Source organism: Hemiscyllium ocellatum, chromosome 3 (assembly GCF_020745735.1).
Source record: "Hemiscyllium ocellatum isolate sHemOce1 chromosome 3, sHemOce1.pat.X.cur, whole genome shotgun sequence".
Lineage (NCBI taxonomy): Eukaryota > Metazoa > Chordata > Chondrichthyes > Orectolobiformes > Hemiscylliidae > Hemiscyllium > Hemiscyllium ocellatum.
In genome coordinates this window covers 102,765,834-102,786,096 of record NC_083403.1, presented here as the reverse complement: position 1 = coordinate 102,786,096, position 20,263 = coordinate 102,765,834, and the positions used below count along the sequence as shown (strand labels likewise).

General features: G+C 38.5%; 1 protein-coding gene across 1 annotated transcript in view; it reads left to right on the top strand.

The window, feature by feature from the left end:
- galnt2 (UDP-N-acetyl-alpha-D-galactosamine:polypeptide N-acetylgalactosaminyltransferase 2) overlaps positions 1–20,263 on the top strand; it is a 111,890-nt gene that overhangs the window by 74,946 nt on the left and 16,681 nt on the right. Inside the window, exons 8-10 of the mRNA XM_060852314.1 lie at positions 4,872–4,959; positions 15,095–15,182; positions 18,532–18,635. Coding sequence (XP_060708297.1) covers positions 4,872–4,959; positions 15,095–15,182; positions 18,532–18,635 — 280 coding nt within the window. The remainder of the gene's footprint in view (positions 1–4,871; positions 4,960–15,094; positions 15,183–18,531; positions 18,636–20,263) is intronic.

Sequence of the window (20,263 nt, the reverse complement as noted above, 5' to 3'; positions counted from 1 at the left end):
CAGCGACCATGGTTCAATAAATTTTTAAATACTTATGGAGATGGACAAAACTGGTCGACAGGTTCAAGTCCTAAATTGGGGCAAGGCGAATTTTGATAGAATTAGACAGGAGCTTGCAGGGATTGATTGGAGTAGTTTGTTTGCAGGCAAAGAGTCCTCTGGCAAGTGGGAGGCCTTTAAAAGTGAGATAGCTAGAGTTCAAGGTCTACATGTTCCTGTGAGGATGAAGAGCAAGGTTGGCAAGAATAGGAACACTGGATGACAAGGGATATTGAGGGTTTGACCAGAAAAAAGGAGGAGGCATGGCTGAGATTCAGGCAGTTGGGATCAAGGGAATCCCAAGAGAATACAAGAGTTTACTGAAGAAGGAAATCAGGAGGGTAAAAAGGGGGCACGAGAAAGATTGGGGGAATCCAAAGAGGTTCTTTAAGTATACTAAATGAAAAAGAATAACTAGAGAGAGAATAGGACTCCTCAAATACCAAAGTGATCATGCATGTAGTGGGTGATGTCCTCAATGAATATTTCTCCTCTGTGTTTACCGTGGAGAAAGACATGAAGACTTGTGAACTTAGGGAAGTTAGTTGTCATATCTTGGGATACTCTATATCATGGTAGAGGAGCTGTTGAACATATTAGAATGTATGAAGGTGGATACATCTCCTGGTCCTGACCAGATATATCCAAGAACACTGCAAAAGGCTAGAGAAGAAATTGTGGGGGCCTTGGGTGATATTTTTGCATCATCATTAGTCATGATTGAGGTCCCTGAAGACTGGAGGATGGCGAATGTTGAGTCCTTATTCAAGAAAGGCTGCAAGGAAAAACCTGGGAACTGTAGACCAGTAAGCCTAATATCTGGGATGGATAAGTTACTTGAGAAGATTCTGAGAGATAAGGTATACATGCATTTAGAAAGACAGGGTTTGATTAGGAGTAGTCCGGATGGCTTTGTGCATGGGAGATCATGCCTTACAAATTTGTTAGAGTTCTTTGATGAAGTGACCGAGAAGATTGGGAAGGGAGGTAGACTAAGTCAATATGGATTTCAGTTAGGCTTTTGGTAAGGATCCATATGGTAGGCTACTCTGGAGGGTTAGATTGCATGGAATCCAGGGGAGCTGACAAATTCGATACACAATTGGCTTGATGGTAGGAAGCAGAGGGTAGTAGTGGGAGGATGCTTGTCAGACTAGTGGAGTGCCTCAGGGATTGGTGCTGGTCCCACTCCTGTTTGTTATTTATATCAATAATTTGGATAAGAACGTACAAGACATGATTGGTAAGTTTCAGATGACACTAAAATAGGTTTATTGTGGGCAGTGAGGAAGGTTAGCAGAAATTGCAGCAGGACCGTGGTCAGCTGGGGAAGTGGGCCGAGAAATGGCAAATGGAGTTTAATATATATAAGTGTGATGTCTTGAATTTTGGAAAGTCAAATCAAGGTAGGAGTTTCATGGTGAATGGAAGGGCCTTAAGAAGTGGAGTGGAACAGAGGGACCTTGGAGTTTCGGTGCACAGTTTTCTGAAAGTGCAGTCACAGGTAGACAGGGCAGTGAAGAAAGCTTTTGGCGCATGAGTCTTAATCAGTCAGGGCATTAAATTTAGAAGTTTGGAAGTTATGTTGCAGTTATACATGGCATTGGTGAGGCTGCACTTGGAGTATTATGTTTTGTTCACCTTGCTATAGGAAGGATGTTATTAAATTGGAAAGAATGCAGAAGAAATTTATAAGGATGTTGCCAGGACTCAACAGCCTGTTATAGGGAGAGTTTGGACAAGCTAGGACTTTTTTCTTCAGAGCAAGGAGACTGAGGAGGGATCTTATAGAAGGGTATGAGAGGCATGGAAAGGGTGAATCCACTCAGTCTTTTTCCCAGGGTTGGGGAATAGAGGACATTGGTTTAAGGTTAGAAAGGAAGGAATAAAAGACAACCTAAGGGACAACTTTTTTACAGAGAGAGTGGTACGCATATGGAACAGGCTACCATTGGAAATGGTTGAGGTGGGTACATTAACAACATTTAAAAGGTATTTGGACAAATACATGGATAGTAAATGTTTAGAAGGATATGGGCCAAGCACAGGGAAATGGGGTTTCTGTCATTTTGGTCGACATGGACCAGTTAGCCCAAGGGCCTGCCTCCGTGCTATAGGACTCTATGACCCTGTATCCCCAAAATGCTCCCTCATTGAAACTTCAACCACTTGACCAGCTTCAATCCTAAGATTAGATTTAGCACGTTCCCATCATTGTCGACAATGAGGAAGGTTATCAGAAATTGCAGCAGGACCTTGGTCAGCTGGGGAAGTGGGCCCGAGAAATGGCAAATGGAGTTTAATATATACAAGTGTGAGGTCTTGAATTTTGGAAAGTCAAATCAAGGTAGGAGTTTCATGGTGAATGGAAGTGACACAAAGTGCTCTCCTGGATGTACATAAAAAATTACACTCTATCTAATCTTGTCACACTAAGAAGATCCTAGTTATTGTTAGGAAAGTTGAAATCCTTACTATAGCCATATTCCTCGCTTGCCTCACTTTAATTTGTCTATATATTTACTCCTCTGCTTCTATACTCTGAAATGTTGAGCTGCCAGTCCTGCCCTTGAACCATTTCTCGGTGATTACAATAATATCATACACCCATGTGCTGATCAGTGCTCTAAGTTCATTTGATTTACAAGTTAGACTCCTTGCATTATTGTAGATAAAATTTAGCTTTCCAGTCCTGTCATGTGCTTTATCATGCCCATGTTTTCTCCACTTCCTGGACAGACGTACTATTCCTTCTATGTCTGATTGAGCCTTGCTCCTGACTTTACATGTACTTTGTACCTTATTTCCCTGCTAAATTAGTTTAAAACTTCTCCAGCAGCACAAGCAAATCTCCCAGCAAAGATATTGGAGCCATTGCAGTTCAGATTCAACCCGTTCTGTTTGTTCAGGCCCCCCTCCCCAGCAGCTATCCCAATGATTAAAGTAAATCTAAACACTTCCCTGCTACACCATCCCTTTATTCATGTATTCGTCTGACCTATCTTCCTATGTCTATACTCTGTTGCATATTGTATTACTAATAAATTGCAATTGTAGGTATTAAAATCTTGTTGCTTTGGTGCTCTAAAACAAATAAAGAGACATTAACAGCAAAGTGTCATTGTAGAACTTGTAAACTCAATTGGTTGCATGCTCCAGTCAGCCATCACCCAATGCGCATTGGTGAATATCGGTCCAATAATATCTTGTTTTTAAAATTCTCCTTATATATAAATATTTCTATTATCTTGCTGTTCTCTACCAATTCTGACAGTTCTTCTATGAAGTACTTTGGAAAGGTTTACTATGTTAAGAATGTACTTAAGTACAATTTATTGTTGCTGTTCCTTCCCCTATAAAGAACACATTGTGAAAAACAGTAAGAGTTTTATAATTGCAAATCATTGTTTTGCACATTACACCCATGACATTCTGATTACATAGGCAGTCTTATATTTTCCAATTTATTCACATTAAGTCAACTGGATAACAAACACTTTGACAGACTATTAGGCAGACTATAGTCTTTGATCTTAACCGAATTTATCTGTTGATGTGTTGTTCATTCATACAATTGAAGACCATTATTGTTTATTTTTATAAGAAACTTGACTTAGTTCTACTGCAACCCTGATGTAGATTACAGAATTGAAACTACAATATATATATGCTTTTAGAATGTGTTAAAAATCCTTGGTCCTACCTATCCTCTCAGGTCAATGTAAATGTTCCCATTACCATTATTTTCAAGGAGTATGGGGGAGTTCTCCACAATGTTCTGGCAAATACTTATAATCTCAATATCACAAAAAAATTAATTATGCATTAGTTCATTAATGTTGTGTGCAATTTAATTGCTATATTACCTACATTACAACAGAGACTCTACAATAAGACTCTTGTAATGAAGATGCCTCAGCATTAATATTGTTGTTTGAAGTTAAGTTTATTTGGAAGATTGAGATATTTGGACTTTTTTTTAAAAAAGGATAACCAGAAGGACTACAGGAGATTTTGTTAGAAAACACTTCTTGGGAGTCACATCGCTAAAGTTAATTATTTGGACTTTTAAGCCTGGAAATCACATGCCTAAGTTTACGGTTTTAGTTTGGATATAGTTTGGAAGTGCTTTGGGGCACAGTGCTTACAGAGAGCTACCCAGCTCATCCTCTGTCTTTCAGAGAAAATCTTTTTCAGTGTAACACCTAAATACTGGGACAGCTGTTCTCTTGTAAAAGCCTCAGAATTCTGGCAGATTCTCAAACAAACTGCATTTGAACATCCCAATAACGACTGTCTGTATTTAGTGTCAGCCATCTACATGTGCCATGATGTTGACTGAAAGAAATCTGGAACATTTCCTGCCATATCTTATTTTCCTTCATGAAATAGCCATATTTTGGCTGAAATTTTTGTTTTGTTAACAGAATTATTAGTGTCTGCAGAGGAAGTTTTGTCTTAAATCTGTGTGTATTTATATGTATGCATATATTTTGGGGTTATTTAGAACAGTAGATATTTATATTTTCCTATTTCAAACTCTGTTAATCATCTTTATAGTTTTACCAAATAAGTCAGTTGTTTTGTTGTTTATTGAAGAAACTGTTTTTTAAAATTCTAAACCTAGTTTTGATGAAGTATTTAATTAGTTCTATCCGTAAAGAATAGAGCATATAAATTTATGTTGTGACTAATGGAGTGATGGGATTAGAAAGAAACAGTGCTCAACCTACCTCAACAATAACACATCACATTATAGAAGAACTGACTGTACTTTCCTAACTAGTAAAATAAAATTAGCATTTTTTTTGTATTTTGTTTTCTCTTCGCAGGATAAAACAAGAGTAGTTTCTCCAATAATTGATGTAATCAACATGGACAATTTCCAGTACGTTGGAGCTTCTGCTGATCTAAAAGGCGGTATGTATAGTATTAAAGACCTGAGTAACAGTGATATGCCAAACAAACAATATTACCTCTTAATACCTATTTATCATTTAAATAGGAATTCGAGAACCATAAGACAATCTTGTCCTTTTTAAAGGAAAAATAGATATTGCTAGAAATTCTCAGTTGGTCTACAGAAACAGAGCTAATGGGTTGGAGTTAGTCCTACTGTTGTGGTTATCACCAGCATGCCTGGAAGTCATCAGGATGCTGGTGCAATTTCTTCACCATCGGCTGAATCCAATTATTTGGCAACAAGTTCAGGAATGAGGATGGTGCAACCTTGGATCTGGATCATATGGCAAGATCAATTCTGATGAATACAACATAGAAGTTTGAAATTTGAAGGCCTTGTCAAGATCGTGAGTAAAAGATAGGCATAAAACTGGTAGAATATGACATTTTTTCTGATAGACTAATGTTAGTGGAAAATACTTTAGACCATAGCAGCAGCCTATCACTTCATTGTGAGTAGACCTTGAGTTCCCAAAGTTTGAGAAAGGTGTTGATGATACCCGGTATTTGATATTTGCTTCACAAATATTGACCACATTAAAATGGTTAGGGAAACAAAGCACTCACCAGTCAAAGAACAAATACAAACTGCTTTTGCAAGTTTGTTAATAACATAGTTTGAGTAATAATACTAATAATAAATGCTGTGCGTTGGTGTTGGACATGTTTGAAATCACTTTCCCACCAACTGTGTTTATGACTCATTTTTAATATTATTAGCCATGTCTGAATTTCCATTTTGTTAGACATATTGGACAGTACTGCACCAGAATAAGTAAATGAAAGACAGGAACGTTGAGGATTAAAGAGGGTGATATTGTAGAGGAAGTCATTATGTGAGGGTGACAAGTATTTTGAAAACAGTTTTTATATGAACATGAACATATGAACATGGAAAGACTTGTCAGTCAAGTATGTCCCATCCAAACATAGTACCGATGCTACAGTTATGAAGATGAAAAGATTATTCTATTTATAGATTGTAATTTTAAGTTTAGGGTAAATAGGCTGATGTGATTTTTTTTTTCTACAGTCTACCTGACAATTACCCCAGATGGTTTGATTGTTAGAGTCCAAAGAAAGTTGAGAGGTGATCTTATAGAGGTTTATAAAATTATGAGATGTATAGATAAGGTGAATGGCAGGTATCTTTTCCCTAAGGTGGGAGATTTCAAGACTGGGGGCATATTTTTAAGGTGAGAGGAGAAAGGTTTATAAAAGACATGAAGAGAAATGTTTGGAGGGATATGGGCAAGTGAGATTAGTTTAGTTTGGGATTATGGTTTGGCATGGACTGGTTGGACCAAAGGGTCTGTTTCCATGCTATATGACTCTATGAAGGCTCAGATTGTTTCGCTGAGGTGAGGTTGCAAAGTAATTACAATTAGACAATGGCAGTAGCCTTTTGGTTGACTGTGAGTAGACGCTGAGTTCCTAAAGATGTTGAAGATACCTGATTTTGAACAGTTGTGCTGTGAATTGTCCATTTACTTCCAAGATTAAGAAAAATTGGGAACTGTCATAGCTAATTAGCATTTCTAACTGGATATAAAATTAGTATGTTTCGCTTGCCATGGAACGGAGAGTAGAGGAAGCTGCTCTTGAGATCAGGCTTCCCTACAAATCAAAGAATATCACAGACAACAAAGGTTCTGTGTGGTCAGCATAGAGAAAACGCCACTTGGCTTTGAAATTACCCAACTGGATGCAGAAGGGAGATGGTCTCCAGTCGAACAGTAGTCAAGTACCACTGCTCCATGTGTTGCATCATTAATTTAAATATTTAGATTCAATCAGCAAAATGGTCAATTGTTTTCCTTTTGTATTGCTATCCAGAATAAAAGATACTTTCGCCATACTTGAATGAATTGAAAGTACATTGTTTATTATGAGTCAAAACTCATTCTTAAACATAAGGGCAAAACTGGTTATTATCTAAAGTATAATCCACAATTAGGGTTTTTTTTTGCTGTTTGTTATGTAAATTAATGATTTGAATATGAATGTGGAAGATTTAATTAGTGGCATCCATTGTGGTATTGTTGATAGTTAAAAAGATGGTCTCAGTCTACAGTCTGATATTGGTCAGCTGGTAAATTGTGCAGAACAATGGCAAATGGAATGTAATCTCATTAAGTATGAGGTGATGCATTTTGGGAGCTCAACTAAGGGAAACATATACACAGTGAACGGTAAGGACCACTGAGGAACAAACGGACCTTGATGTATAAGTCCTTAGATCCCTAAAAGTGTGAGCAAAAAGTGTGGAGAAGGCGTACTGGAAGCTTACTTTCATTACCTGGGGTGAAGAACAAAGGAGCAAGGAAACCTTATTACAGGGTTGGTTAGACCACACATGGAGTGTTGGGTATAGTTCTGGTCGCCATACATGTGAGGAGAGACTGGATAGACTGAGTTTATTTTCCTTGGAGCAGAGGAGGCTAAGAGGGGTCTGATTGAGTTATACAAATTATGAGAGGCATAGACCAGGTAGATCGTGCAAATCTCTTACTCATAGTTGGTGTGTCTGTGATCACAGAACATAAGTTTAAGGTGAGGACCAAATGGTTTAGAAGGGTTCAGAAAAATGTTTTTCACCCAGATGGTGGTAGATGTATGGAACCCCACAAAACCCAGGAAGATGGTGGAGGCAGATACTCCTGCAACATTTAGAAGCATCTTTGAGTACTTAAAATACCGGGGCATAGAAGGTTATGGACCAAGAGCAGGCAAATAGGATGAGTGTTGTTCAGTGTTTGTTGGTCAGCAGAAACATGATTAGCTTCAGGGTAGGTGACAGAGGGGCGTGGTGGAGGTTGTTTTTAGGCCTGGAGGCCTGTGCCCATTGGTGTTCCATAGGGATCAGAATTGGTTCCACTTTTGTTTGTTATTTATATAAGCGATATGGATGAGAATGTAGGAGGCATGGTTTGTAAGTTTGCAGATGACACCAAAATTGGTAGTATAGTGGACAGTGAAGATTACCTAAGATTAAAAATGATCTTGATCAATTGGGTCAATGGGCTGTGGAGTGGCAGATGGAGTTTAGAACATAAAACAGTACGGCACAGAACAGGCCCTTTAGCCCACGATGTTGAGGCGACCATCGATCCTCATGTAAGGTAAACCTAATGTACGAACCCTCAAATTTCTGTGACCATATGCATGTCCAACGGTCTCTTAAATATCCCCAATGACCTCACTTCCACAACTGCTGCTGGCAACGCATTCCATGCTCTCTCAACTCTCTGCGTAAAGAACCGCCTCTGACATCCCCTCTATACTTTCCGCCAAACAGCTTAAAACTATGACCCCTCGCGTTAACAGTTTCTGCCCTGGAAGAATGTCTCTGGCTATCAACTCTATCTATGCCTCTCATTATCTTGTACACAATATATGTTAATGATATAGAAGATGGTATTAGCAATAACGTTAGCAAATTTGCTGATGATACTAAGCTGGGTGGCAGGGTGAAATGTGATGAGGATGTTAGGAGATTACAGGGTGACCTGGACAAGTTAGGTGAGTGGTCAGATGCATGACAGATGCAGTTTAATGTGGATAAATGTATGGTTATCCACTTTGGTGGCATGAACAGGAAGGCAGATTACTACCTAAATGGAATCAATTTAGGTAAAGGGGCAGTGCAGAGAGATCTGGGTGTTCTTGTACACTAGTCAATGAAGGTAAGCATTCAGGTACAGCAGGTAGTGAAGAAGGCTAATAGCATGCTGGCCTTCATAACAAGAGGGATTGAGTATAGAAGCAAAGAGGTTCTTCTGCAGCTGTACAGGTCCCTGGTGAGACCACACCTGGAGTACTGTGTGCAGTTCTGATCTCCAAATTTGAGGAAAGACATTCTGGCTATTGAGGGAGTACAGTGTAAGTTCATGAGGTCAATTCCTGGAATGGCAGGATTACCTTACACTGAAAGACTGGAGCGCTGGGCTTGTATACCCTTAAGTTTAGAAGACTGAGAGGGGATCTGATTGAGACATATAAGATTATTAAAGGATTGGAACCAGAGGACACAGATTAAAAATACGGGGTAGACCATTTAGGACAGAGATGAGGAGAAACTTCTTAACCCAGAGAGTGGTGGCTGTGTGAAATGCTCTGCCCCAGAGGGCAGTGGAGGCCCAGTCTCTGGATTCATTTAAGAAAGAGTTGGATAGAGCTCTCAAGGATTATGGAATCAAGGGTTATGGAGATAAGGCAGGAACAGGATACTGATTAAGGATGATCAGCCATGATCATATTGAATGGTGGTGCAGTCTCGAAGGGCAGAATGGCCTACTCCTGCACCTATTGTCTATTGTCTAATTAGGTCCCCTCTCTTCCTTTTTTCCAATGAAAAACGTCTGAGCTCAGTCAACCTCTCTTCGTAAGATAAGCCCTCCATTCCAGGCAGCATCTTGGTAAACCTCCTCTGAACCCTCTCCAAACATCTACATCTTTCCTATAATAGGGCGACCAGAACTGGACACAGTATTCCAAGTGAGGTCTAACCAAAGTTTTATAGAGCTGCAACAAGATCTCACGGCTCTTAAACTCAATCCCCCTGTTAATGAAAGCCAAAACACTATATGCTTTTTTAACAACTCTGTCCACTTGGGTAGCAATTTTAAGGGATCTATGTGCCTGCACACCAAGATCCCGCTTTGGATAAATATGAGGAATTGCATTTTGGTAAAACAGACAAGGGCATGAATTATATGGTTAAAAGTAGAGCACTGAGTAGCTTGTTGAACAGAGAGACCTGGGGGTTCAGGTATATAATTGTTGAAATTTGCATCTTGTAGACAGGGTAGTTAAGGTGTTAACATACTTGCCTTCATTGCTCAGACCTTTGAGTAAAAGAGTTGGGATGTCATGTTGAGGTTGTACTGGATGTTGGTGAGGCTACTTCTGGACTACTATGTACAGTTCTGGTCACTCTGCTTTAGGAAGGATATTACTAAACTGGAGAGGGTTCAGAAACGATTTATCAGGATGTTACCAGGAATGGAATGTTTGAGTTATAGAATAGGCTGGGACATTTTTCCTGGAGCCTAGGAGGTCTGAGGGATGACCATATGGAAATCTATAAAATCATGAGGGACATAAATAAGGTAAATAGTTGGGGTGAGGCCAATATTAGGGACCATATTTTTAAGGTACAAAGAAAATGTTTTATAAAGAACATGAGGGGCAACTTTTCTTTTACATGGAGTAGGTAGTGTATGGTGTGAACTTCCAGAGGAAGTGGTGGACGCAGGTACAGTTACAATATTTAAAAGACATTTGGATAAGTATATGGATAGGAAAGATTTGGAGGGAATCGGGTGGATGCAGGTACAGTTACAATATTTAAAAGACATTTGGATAAGTATATGGATAGGAAAGATTTGGAGGGAATTGGGCCAAAAGCAGGAAGGTGAGACTAGTTTAGTTAGGGAACATGGTCAGCATGAACTAGTTGGACTGAAGAGGTCTGTTTCTATGCTGTATGACTAAACCTGTTTTTAATCCCAAAATAAATACACTCAAACAACACAGAAGGTAGCAAAGGCTCTGTAGCAATGATAATAGAACAAAGGACAAAAGAAAACCATAATTTGGCTAATGGTTTGAAAAACAAAGTATAGGTTTTGAGAAATTCTCACAGTACAGACGGTTCCTTGTAAGTACAGTCAATTGCTGATAGCCGTGGACTTGATGAAAGATCTTTTAATTGATTTCACTTTGGATGAAGTTCCAGCTGAATCAAAGGCTTAGAGTAGTGATCAGAGTTCAGATTTTCAGGGTTACAAAGTAGTTGAGCATCAAGATTTAGAAACTTTATCAGATTCCCAAGAATGTAGGTCAAGAAAAGGGTGGAGAAAGATTTGCAGCCTTACTGCAGCTTTGGAGATTTTCTTCTTCTGACTCCCTTGGCTTGTTAGACAAAAGCCAATAGAACAGTAGCTTATAATCTTTTCCAATCATTGAGTGCAAAACATCATTATCTCCCTAAAAGCTTTGTTTGACTCTTTTTTTTACCCCAGAGTCACTTGCCTGCCTGTGAACAGTGGGTTAATTACAGTCATCATTAAACTGTTGACCTCATTTCTAAGAAACCCAATGGTTCCCTTCAAAGCCCTGGTAAAAGCAATTTTAAATCCAAAATGTGACCAAACAGTACAATATCTACCAGTTTTTACATTGTCCATAAATAACTCCCATACAAATATGAATTGAAATTTGAATTTCTTTTTATTGATTAAGCAAACTCTTGGAATTTCAAACAATTTCTAGGAGACCATAGTTGCTCATTTCTCTGTGACACAAAGTCTACTCCACTTTATGGAACACAATCAATTTCCTTTTTGAAACATTGTTGTACTTCATATCTTCTGAATACAGGGACTTCTACTATAATGCGATTGTTGTGTTCTTGTGCAACCCCATGTTAAAGAAAAATTGCACTTTAGAATCAGTTCTTTAAGAGTTGGCAACATAATCGTGCTAAAAGTTAAAAGTTTGTGCTTTAGAAATGGTGTCCCCAATTCGTCATTCGTGTTACAGTAAACGCGCGTTTCGTTAACGTGAATTATAGCAGACTGACCTGTATATTAAAGAATATATTGGTTAAAATGCGATTCTGGTCCCATTAGTTTAAATGGTGCTGTTATTACCCGATTTTCTTATAACATAGGTTGCACGAGAATGGAACTACCGCGTTATGGCAGAACCGACTGTAATCCATTCCATAAATCAGCCACATAACTGATAGAAAGAATTCTGCCTAACTTAATTCTGATCTTTCATTTTTAGTGCCACTCCATAATTCTCCCATAGTGCTCCGTCTCAAACAACTTGAGGAAAGGTGTTTGCAATGCTTGTCATTGTTGGTCAGTGTATTGAGTATAGGAGTTGGGAGGTCATGCTGCGGCTGTACAAGATATTGGTTAGGCCACTTCTAGAATACTGCGTTCAGTTCTGGTCTCCTTGCCAATGGAAAGATGTTGTTAAACTTGAAAATGTTTAGAAATGATTTACGAGGATGTTGCCAGGGTTGGAGGGTTTGAGTTATAGGAAATGGGTGAATAGGATGGGGCTATCTTCCCTGAAGCATCGAAGGCCGAAGAGTGATCTTATAGAGGTTTATAAAATCATGAGAGGTATGGATAGGGTGAATAGTCAAAGTCTTTTCCCTAGCATAGGGGATTCCAAAACTAGAGGGCATGGGTTTAAGTCGAGAGGGGAAAGATTTAAAAGGGACCTAAGGGGCAACTTTTTTATGGAGAGGGTGGTACATGTGTGGAATGAGCAGCAGAGGGAAGTGATGGAGGCTGTTACAATAATAACATCTGGATAGGTATATGAATAGGAAGGATTTAGATGGATCTGAGCCAAATGTTGGCAAATAGGAATAGATTAATTTAGAATATCTGGTCAGCATGGATGAGTTGGGCTGATGGGTCTGTTTCCGTGCTGTACATCTCTATGACTCTTTATCTCACTTTTACGTTTTGCAATCTTGCAGCATATCCTCTCTGCTTGAGCCATTTAGACCCAACTACAACAAAAAGAAAGTTTGTATTTATGTAGCAACTTTGATAACCTTAGGATATCACAACTTGTTTTTGAGGTATCCATGTCAATTTTATTGCAGTTAAATACTGTAATGGTTAGAGTGATAGGTTAAATTGAGTTTCCAGCACAGAAACAGATAAGTTGGCCTAACAGACCATGTGCCGATGCTCCACATGGGCCACCTGCTACCGTCTTTGACCCAACTCTCATGTGATATTCTACTTCTCTCTCCCTTGTGTATTGTTTTAAATACATATTTATCTTGTTTAAATACAGTTATCTCATGTTTATAATAATTGTAAATGTCTCAATATTTCATATTTTCAAAATCAAGTTTCATCTCTGAACTGGATTTATTACAGATTTTTTGACATTTACTGATTATCCGCAAAGTTTCTCTCCTGATCAACGTATTATCTCACTTCCATTTCTCCAGTTGTTTACTAGATCTGAACATTTGTGATTGGCTGCATGTGTGTACTTTCTCTGTTTCTTATTTTGGTATCCAGCACAAATGTGAAGATCTTGCCTATTTACAACTTTATCCAAGCCATTTATAAGATGAATAGGTTTCCAGATTAATACTGATGGCACTCCTCACATACTGAAGCAGATTGTGCTCAATTGCAGCAAGACCTGGACGATATCCAAATTTGGACTGACTAGTGGCATGTAACATTTGTGCCATGTAAGTACCAGGTAATGTCCATCTCCAACAACAGAGAACTTAACCATTGCCCCATAACATTCACTGGTATTGCCATCATTGAATCCCCCGCTATCAACATCCAGGGAGTTACCATTGCCCACAAGCTGAACTGGACTGTCCAAGTAAGCACTGTGGCTACAAGAGCAGGTCAGATGCTAAGAATGTTGCATTAAGCAACTCACTTCCTGATTCATGAAATTCCACCGTGTCTAAGGCACAAGTTAGGAGTGTGTTGGAATACTCCCCACTTGCATGGATGAATGCAGCTCCAACAACATTCCAGATACATGACACCGTCCAAGACAAAAGCTGTCTGCTTGATGAGCACCCCATCGACAAATATCAATTCCTTCCACCACTGACACTCTTAGCAGCAAGTATATACTATCTACAAGACGCACTGCAGAAATTCATCAAGGTTCCTTAGCCAGCACCTTGCAAGCCCATGATCGTTGCCATTTGGAAGGATAATAGCAGCAGGTACATGGGAACATCACCATTTGCTAAGTTTCCCTCCTTGCCACTCACTATCCAGACTTGGAACTATATCATAAAAATCAAAAGAACTGCAGATGCTACAAATAAGAAACAAAACTAGAAGTTGCTGAAATAGTTCTGAGGAAGGGTCACCGGACCCGAAATGTTAACTCTGATTTTTCTTCATAGGTGCTGCCAGACACGCTGAGTTTTTCCAGCAACTTCTGTTTTTGTTTCTTGGAAATATATCACTGTTCCTCAAGTGTCACTGGGTCAAAACACTGAAGCTCCCTTTCTAACAGCATTGTGGGCTGTATCTATACCAAGTGGACAGCACCATTTTAAGAAAGTAGCTCACCACCATCTTTTCATGAACAAGTACAGGTGGACAATAAATGGTGGCCTAGCCAGTGATGCCCACATCCTATGTGTGAATGAATTTAAAAAAATTCTTCATATTCTGTAATTTAAATATGACATTAATTACAGCAGTGTGTATGGATGCTATACAGCAACAGCTTGCACTTGATGCTGAGTATTTGCAGCATTTCCAATTAAATATTTAAGGTGCTATTAGTACCTGTACCGGTAACCAAAAGCTTGGGCAAAAATAGAACTTTAAGGAGTATCTTAAAGGAAGAATGTAGTAGTGGAAAAGTCTTGAAGTTTATTCCAGACCTTAGATTCTAAGAAGCTGAGGTCTCACAGCTAGTGGTAAATCAATGTGGCAAATAAGTACAAGATACCAGAATTGAAGAAGCACAGAAATCTTGAATGTTGTCAGACTGAATGATATTACAGTAGTAGGGAAGGATCAAATCATGGAGGGTTTAACATCAGGATGATAATATTAAGTTAGAGATGTTGCTGGACAAGAAGTCAGCGAACACAGCAATGATGCTAAATGGGACTTGGTGCAAGTTTGGATATAAGCAACAGAATTTTGATGAGCGTAAATCCATGAACAAGCAATCATAACAGAATACTATATAAATAATTGAAAGATTTGTATTGAATAATTTGATAAGAGAATAGAGTATTTATCAAAAGCAAAATCTATCTAGAAATGCAAAATAACTCTGAATGTTAGAACTACTCTGATAACTCTATTCCTGTCATCACATTTGCTAAATTTTTAGACTAATAATCTTTCATCAGAAAGAAAGAAAATTTGCCGCCTATATTGATTCAGGTAGAGTAACTTAGACACTTCGGTCCTATTTACTCCCGTATAATGGTTTGGAAAACTAACATTTTCAGTTTCCAATGAAATATATATGTTGATTTTAAAATATTATGTATGATATTTCAATGCAGCTTTGTTATTGATCTAACTTATTTAAATGGCAGGATTTGACTGGAATCTGGTCTTTAAATGGGATTACATGACTCCAGAACAAAGACGAGCTCGTCAGGGTAATCCAATTGGTCCCATTAGGTATGTATAGCCATGGTTTTTATAATTAATAAGTATAGCTGTAATAGTGTCACATCAGAATTCCTGTGTCACGTTTCCTTGTTTTGTTTCAAATTAGGCAAGTATGCTCCTGGGAAATTTCTTGTGGCTGATTGCCTTATATGCAAATTTCTTCCAATAAGTTTTTTTTCAGAAAACAGAGCAAAGCAGAAATTCAGAGCATACAAAGAGATTCTCCCATTAGAATAAAATATATTGTATCACAAGAATGTGAAGACAAATTCTCCCCAGTATAATAGAAGTTGAATAAAGAACTTTGAATATAGGCATGCCCTCAGGTTCTACAGTTATGAAGAAAAAAAGTTGTTAAATTTCTAGAACACTGACTTGCAAGACGTCCCAAAACACTTTCCGGCCAGTAGCACACTCTTTTGAAGCACACTCACTGAAGTAGTAAGAAACATGGCAGCTATTTTGTGCATATTGTGGTTATGACTATGTCATCTGTTTTTAGTTTTGCTGGTGTTAATTGTATGTTAGTTAGGTTTTTTAATTGCCTTCACATAGCACTAATTATTGTACTTATATGTACAGAAGCAGGCTGAAGTTGGTTGTTGGGTTGACTCAATCAAGTCATTGAGAGGAATTAATTCTGAAGCACTCAAAATATTTACATTAATTGGAATCACTCAAAGAAATGCTCTCTAGCTCAAGGTACCTTGATAAATCAAAGCTTGAACAGAAACTAAGTAAAAGCTATGTTAAGCCATAACAAAAGATGAAAATTGGTTTTCTGACATGACAATTCTTTGTGAAAGATAAATTGCTAAATCTGTAACCGTATACAGAAAATGCCAATGCCCATTTTGTGCAATAAACGTAGTCAGGATTTAATATCATATTTGACATCCTCCGCCTTGGAGGATGGTCACCCACAGGTCCAAGGTCGAATGTCTTGGACCACTGAAGTGTTCCCCAACTGGAAGGGAACACTCCTGTCTGTTGATTGTTGTGCAGTGCCCATTCACCTGTTGTCATAGCTTTTGCTCGGTTTCCCCAATGTACCGTGCCTCAGGGCATCCTTGCCTGCAACGTTTTCTCACTTTTTAGATTAGAATCATTCTAAACATCATGACATAGACAGAGAACACAGGGGGTAACACCTTCAACATATTGTCTAGCTAACGTCCATTGTTACAGCTAACCTGAAAATGCAACTTTTAAAAAAAGGATTTGTGATTTACACATGCAAGTAGTGAAACTATCATGGTATTCGAACAGATGAAAAACTCAACAGACAATCAAGGTATTTTTCAATGTATAATTTCAGTTACATGAACTGTAAATTTTTGCTATGAATTCTGTGCCTTAGAATTGTGTCCTCCACTATCACCTGATGAGGGAGCGGCACTCTGAAAGCTAGTGTGCTTCCAATTAAACCTGTTGGACAATAACCTGGTGTTGTGTGATTTTTAACTTTGTACACGCCAATCCAACACCGGCACCTCCAAGTCATATTTTAGGTGGAGTTGGTTGAGGGGAAATTGTTGGCTTGAACAAAAGAATTCTCCAGTTCTTCTTTGAATAATATCATGATCTTTTACATCCACCTAACAGACAGGTGGAGCTTTGATTTAACAATTCATTTTAAAGATATCTTTGGCACTGGAGCAGTTCTCAAGAGCAGCATTAGTGCCAGTCTAGGTTGGATTCCTTTCTGAGGTGCTATTGGAACATACTATTTACTCCATGGAAACGTTGAGACTAGAATGTCTCCATTAAACCTCTATAAAGCTCTCCTGTTTTGGCTCTTTTTTTAAAAGCTTAGCTTTGAGATCAGTGAGGTAGAAATCACAGTAGTAATATTGCAATACAAAAACTTACATGGTGGATGCTGCTTGCTTCACTGGGTCTCCCTTTTAATGTCCCTTCACCGGTATCCCTTGAGTGCTCAATGGATGCAATCTTTCTCTATCCTTTATACACTGAGATTGGCATCTACCAAAAACCAGCCCCAACATATTATCATAGCTAATCTCAGGCCAACACAGAATCCATTTTAACCCTTCAAGATTTAACTTTGGAGCATTATTTGCCTTCTGCTAGGTCACTTCACATGCAGGGAGACACAACCAACTCAGAGATGCTTCTTATGGCTCTTAGCTTTATTTGTTAATTGTGCTTACTTAATGGCTGCCAGCCTCTGTCGATTGCATAGTTTGATACTCAGAACAGGAAGGTTTGTAGTTGTGGGGCTGAGTTGGATGAGAGAGCCATTGAGTGGAAGTGCTTCATGTCCGAGAGAACTTGGTAGTTCATGAGCATTAGTGAGGTTTGTGTGCAGTAGCATGAGTATGAGGTAGCAGACAGAAGATGATGCCACTTACTGCTTATTGAATGCAGAATATTGCCCACTTATTCGCATGCTTTGCTTTCCATTTCTGACCCAGATACCTATCTGACCCAATGGGTAGAAATCAAGTCAACCAATTCATCCACCAGGATCTCCAGGTCACTGTCTGAAAAGTGGGGTGCAAGCTTCCTTTCCAAGACATTTTGGTTTCCTAAGAAAACAGCACGAGAGTTAGTTTATGGGTTGCAGCATCTGAAGTTGTTGCAGCTGGTCTTTACATTTAGCGCCAGCAGCTTAAATGCTTGAAGGTCATGCCAGCGGCTGGAACTTTACCTATTCTACCTCTTTATTGCAGAAAACGATGTCATAGAAGCTGGTTGCATAATTACTAAGGTTAGGAGTGCAAGATAGCCTGAAAAGTGTTACAGTGAGTCTTGACAGGACAACCTCATGAAAATTACCAAAAATAATAGCCTAAAATTGAGAAAATCCAGCTCATTAGTATTTTGACTTGTTTACTCTTGATCCACTATATCCCAAGTTGGATATGTATTGATCAGCTGTGATGCAATGGTTTATTTTTATGCGTGCTATTAATGTCTGGAAACAAATTATGAGACTCTTAATGGTGCCACAAGTGCACAGTTATACCAATAACAATAATAGCAAATAAATTGCTCTATTATTGGTGAGTTTATTTAGACTGCAGCTTTTCGTACTTTGGTAGGCAGTGGTAAAATGTTTGTATTATTCATTTCAGAAAGGTATTGTCTAAGGATTGGGGACAAGGCTGCAATTGGTAGAATCACAGCATGTGGAAGGAGGCTATTTGGTTTCTTGTGCCAATGCCAGCTCTTTGAAAGGGCAGTCCAGTTAGACTCTCACGTTTCACTGCAGCCCTGCAAAGTTTTTCCCTTTCAGGTATATAATTAATGCCCTTTTAAAAATGTATGATGTATTATATTTTATACAACATTTAGAATAAACGTATAATGCATCCTAATGTTTTCTTCTTAGAACGCCCATGATAGCTGGGGGTCTCTTTGTAATGGATAAAGGTTACTTTGAAGAACTTGGTAAATATGACATGATGATGGATGTCTGGGGTGGAGAAAACTTAGGTAAGTGACTTCAGTAGTCATTGTGTCAAAGGATCAGAGTGAAATTGTAAAGCATAGTATGTGGTATGTTAATACAACAAATTTAACTAATGTGTAGCAAGTACAGCTGTCTGATTTTGCTTCTTACAGTGGTTTGCCAACTGATATCTGGGATGACTTAGTTTACAGCACATGAACTCTGAGCTCTAAAAGGATGTTTGTTGAGATGAGTACTATAATGTCTAGGTTTAAGTTCTAGGATTCTCATTTCCTGTGTGAATACAGAAGTCGATTCTGCTATAACGTGTGTTTCTTCAACATGAGTTGGCTTTAACGCAGTTGAAGAAGTTAGACTGTTATTTGTGGAATGCAAACTTTCCTTAACCTGTCTTGGCTGTGGTGTGATTTTTAGCCCCATTAGTTTAAATAGTGTGGCTGTTACGTGATTTTCTTAACGCGAAATTGCATTATATCAGAACTGACTGTACATTAAAAAGATTCTCTGCTTAACCATTTTTAGCAGCAGCAGCAAATCAGTGTTAAGTCTTGCTTACTGATAGCTTACCGGACCTCTTAATTCCAACTGACCATAACCAACCATACCAGCCCACCCACTGTATTCTGTTAGTTAACATGAGGCCAGACTTAACAGGGATTCCTTATCATTCAGATCGCTGATGAACCTGTAAAGGTAGGTGACTGCAGGGGATACATTTTTCTTGTTATGTACTCTTAAAGCTAACAGTAAGGTAAGTCAGTGTCTCAAGTTTGCTTTGATAAGACAAATGTTTTTCCCTTGTTACACCAAATGAGTTTAGAGTCTTGACTATTGTGAACTTCTCCAGAGTCTGAGCACCATTATAGAATTGATTTGGAAAGATGTATTGTGATGACACAGTGTCTTAAGATGGTTGATGGTTATTAAAGGTCAGCTTATGATCATATTGTGTAAATATAATTAATTTCCTTTTGAATTTTATTAGAAATTTATTTCACTTTGTGCTAGAGTTTTATAAGAAAGCTTACCTGTCATTGCTTATGTCATCAAATGCATCATCTCCTCTACAATCAGTGACTTCTAGTTATACCTCTCCATCAGGAAGTCAGTGGCCTTGCAAGAAAAGATTAAAGTTGTGTTGCAGTTACTGTAAGGAGGTTAAATGTCTTCAATTGCAAATTTTATATTTGATGTAGTAACTATCTAAATAATGCAGAGGCAAAGATGATAGGATATGTTTTGTTGTTTTATTGATTTGTCAGTAGTGTTCTGGAGAGTTGATGTCCACCTTGTGCTGGAATATTAAAGGGTTCTATAAAGAATTCCAATAGTTTTTCTTTTTTCCACCTCATACATTTATACTCATTCAATATATTAATGTGAATTGCAATACTGATAACAAGTCACAGTTGCCTCGAATCATAGGATCCCTACAACATAGAAAGAAGGTATTCAGCCCATTAAGTGCACACTGGCCCTCCAAAGAGCATCCCACCCAGACCCAGACCCCCACCCTATCCCTGTCCTTCCCATGGCTAACCTACCTAGCACACACATCCCTGCACACTACAGGCAATTTAGCATGGCCAGTCACCCTAACCTGTACATCTTTGGACTGGGATGAAACCTGAACACTCAGTCGAACCCATGC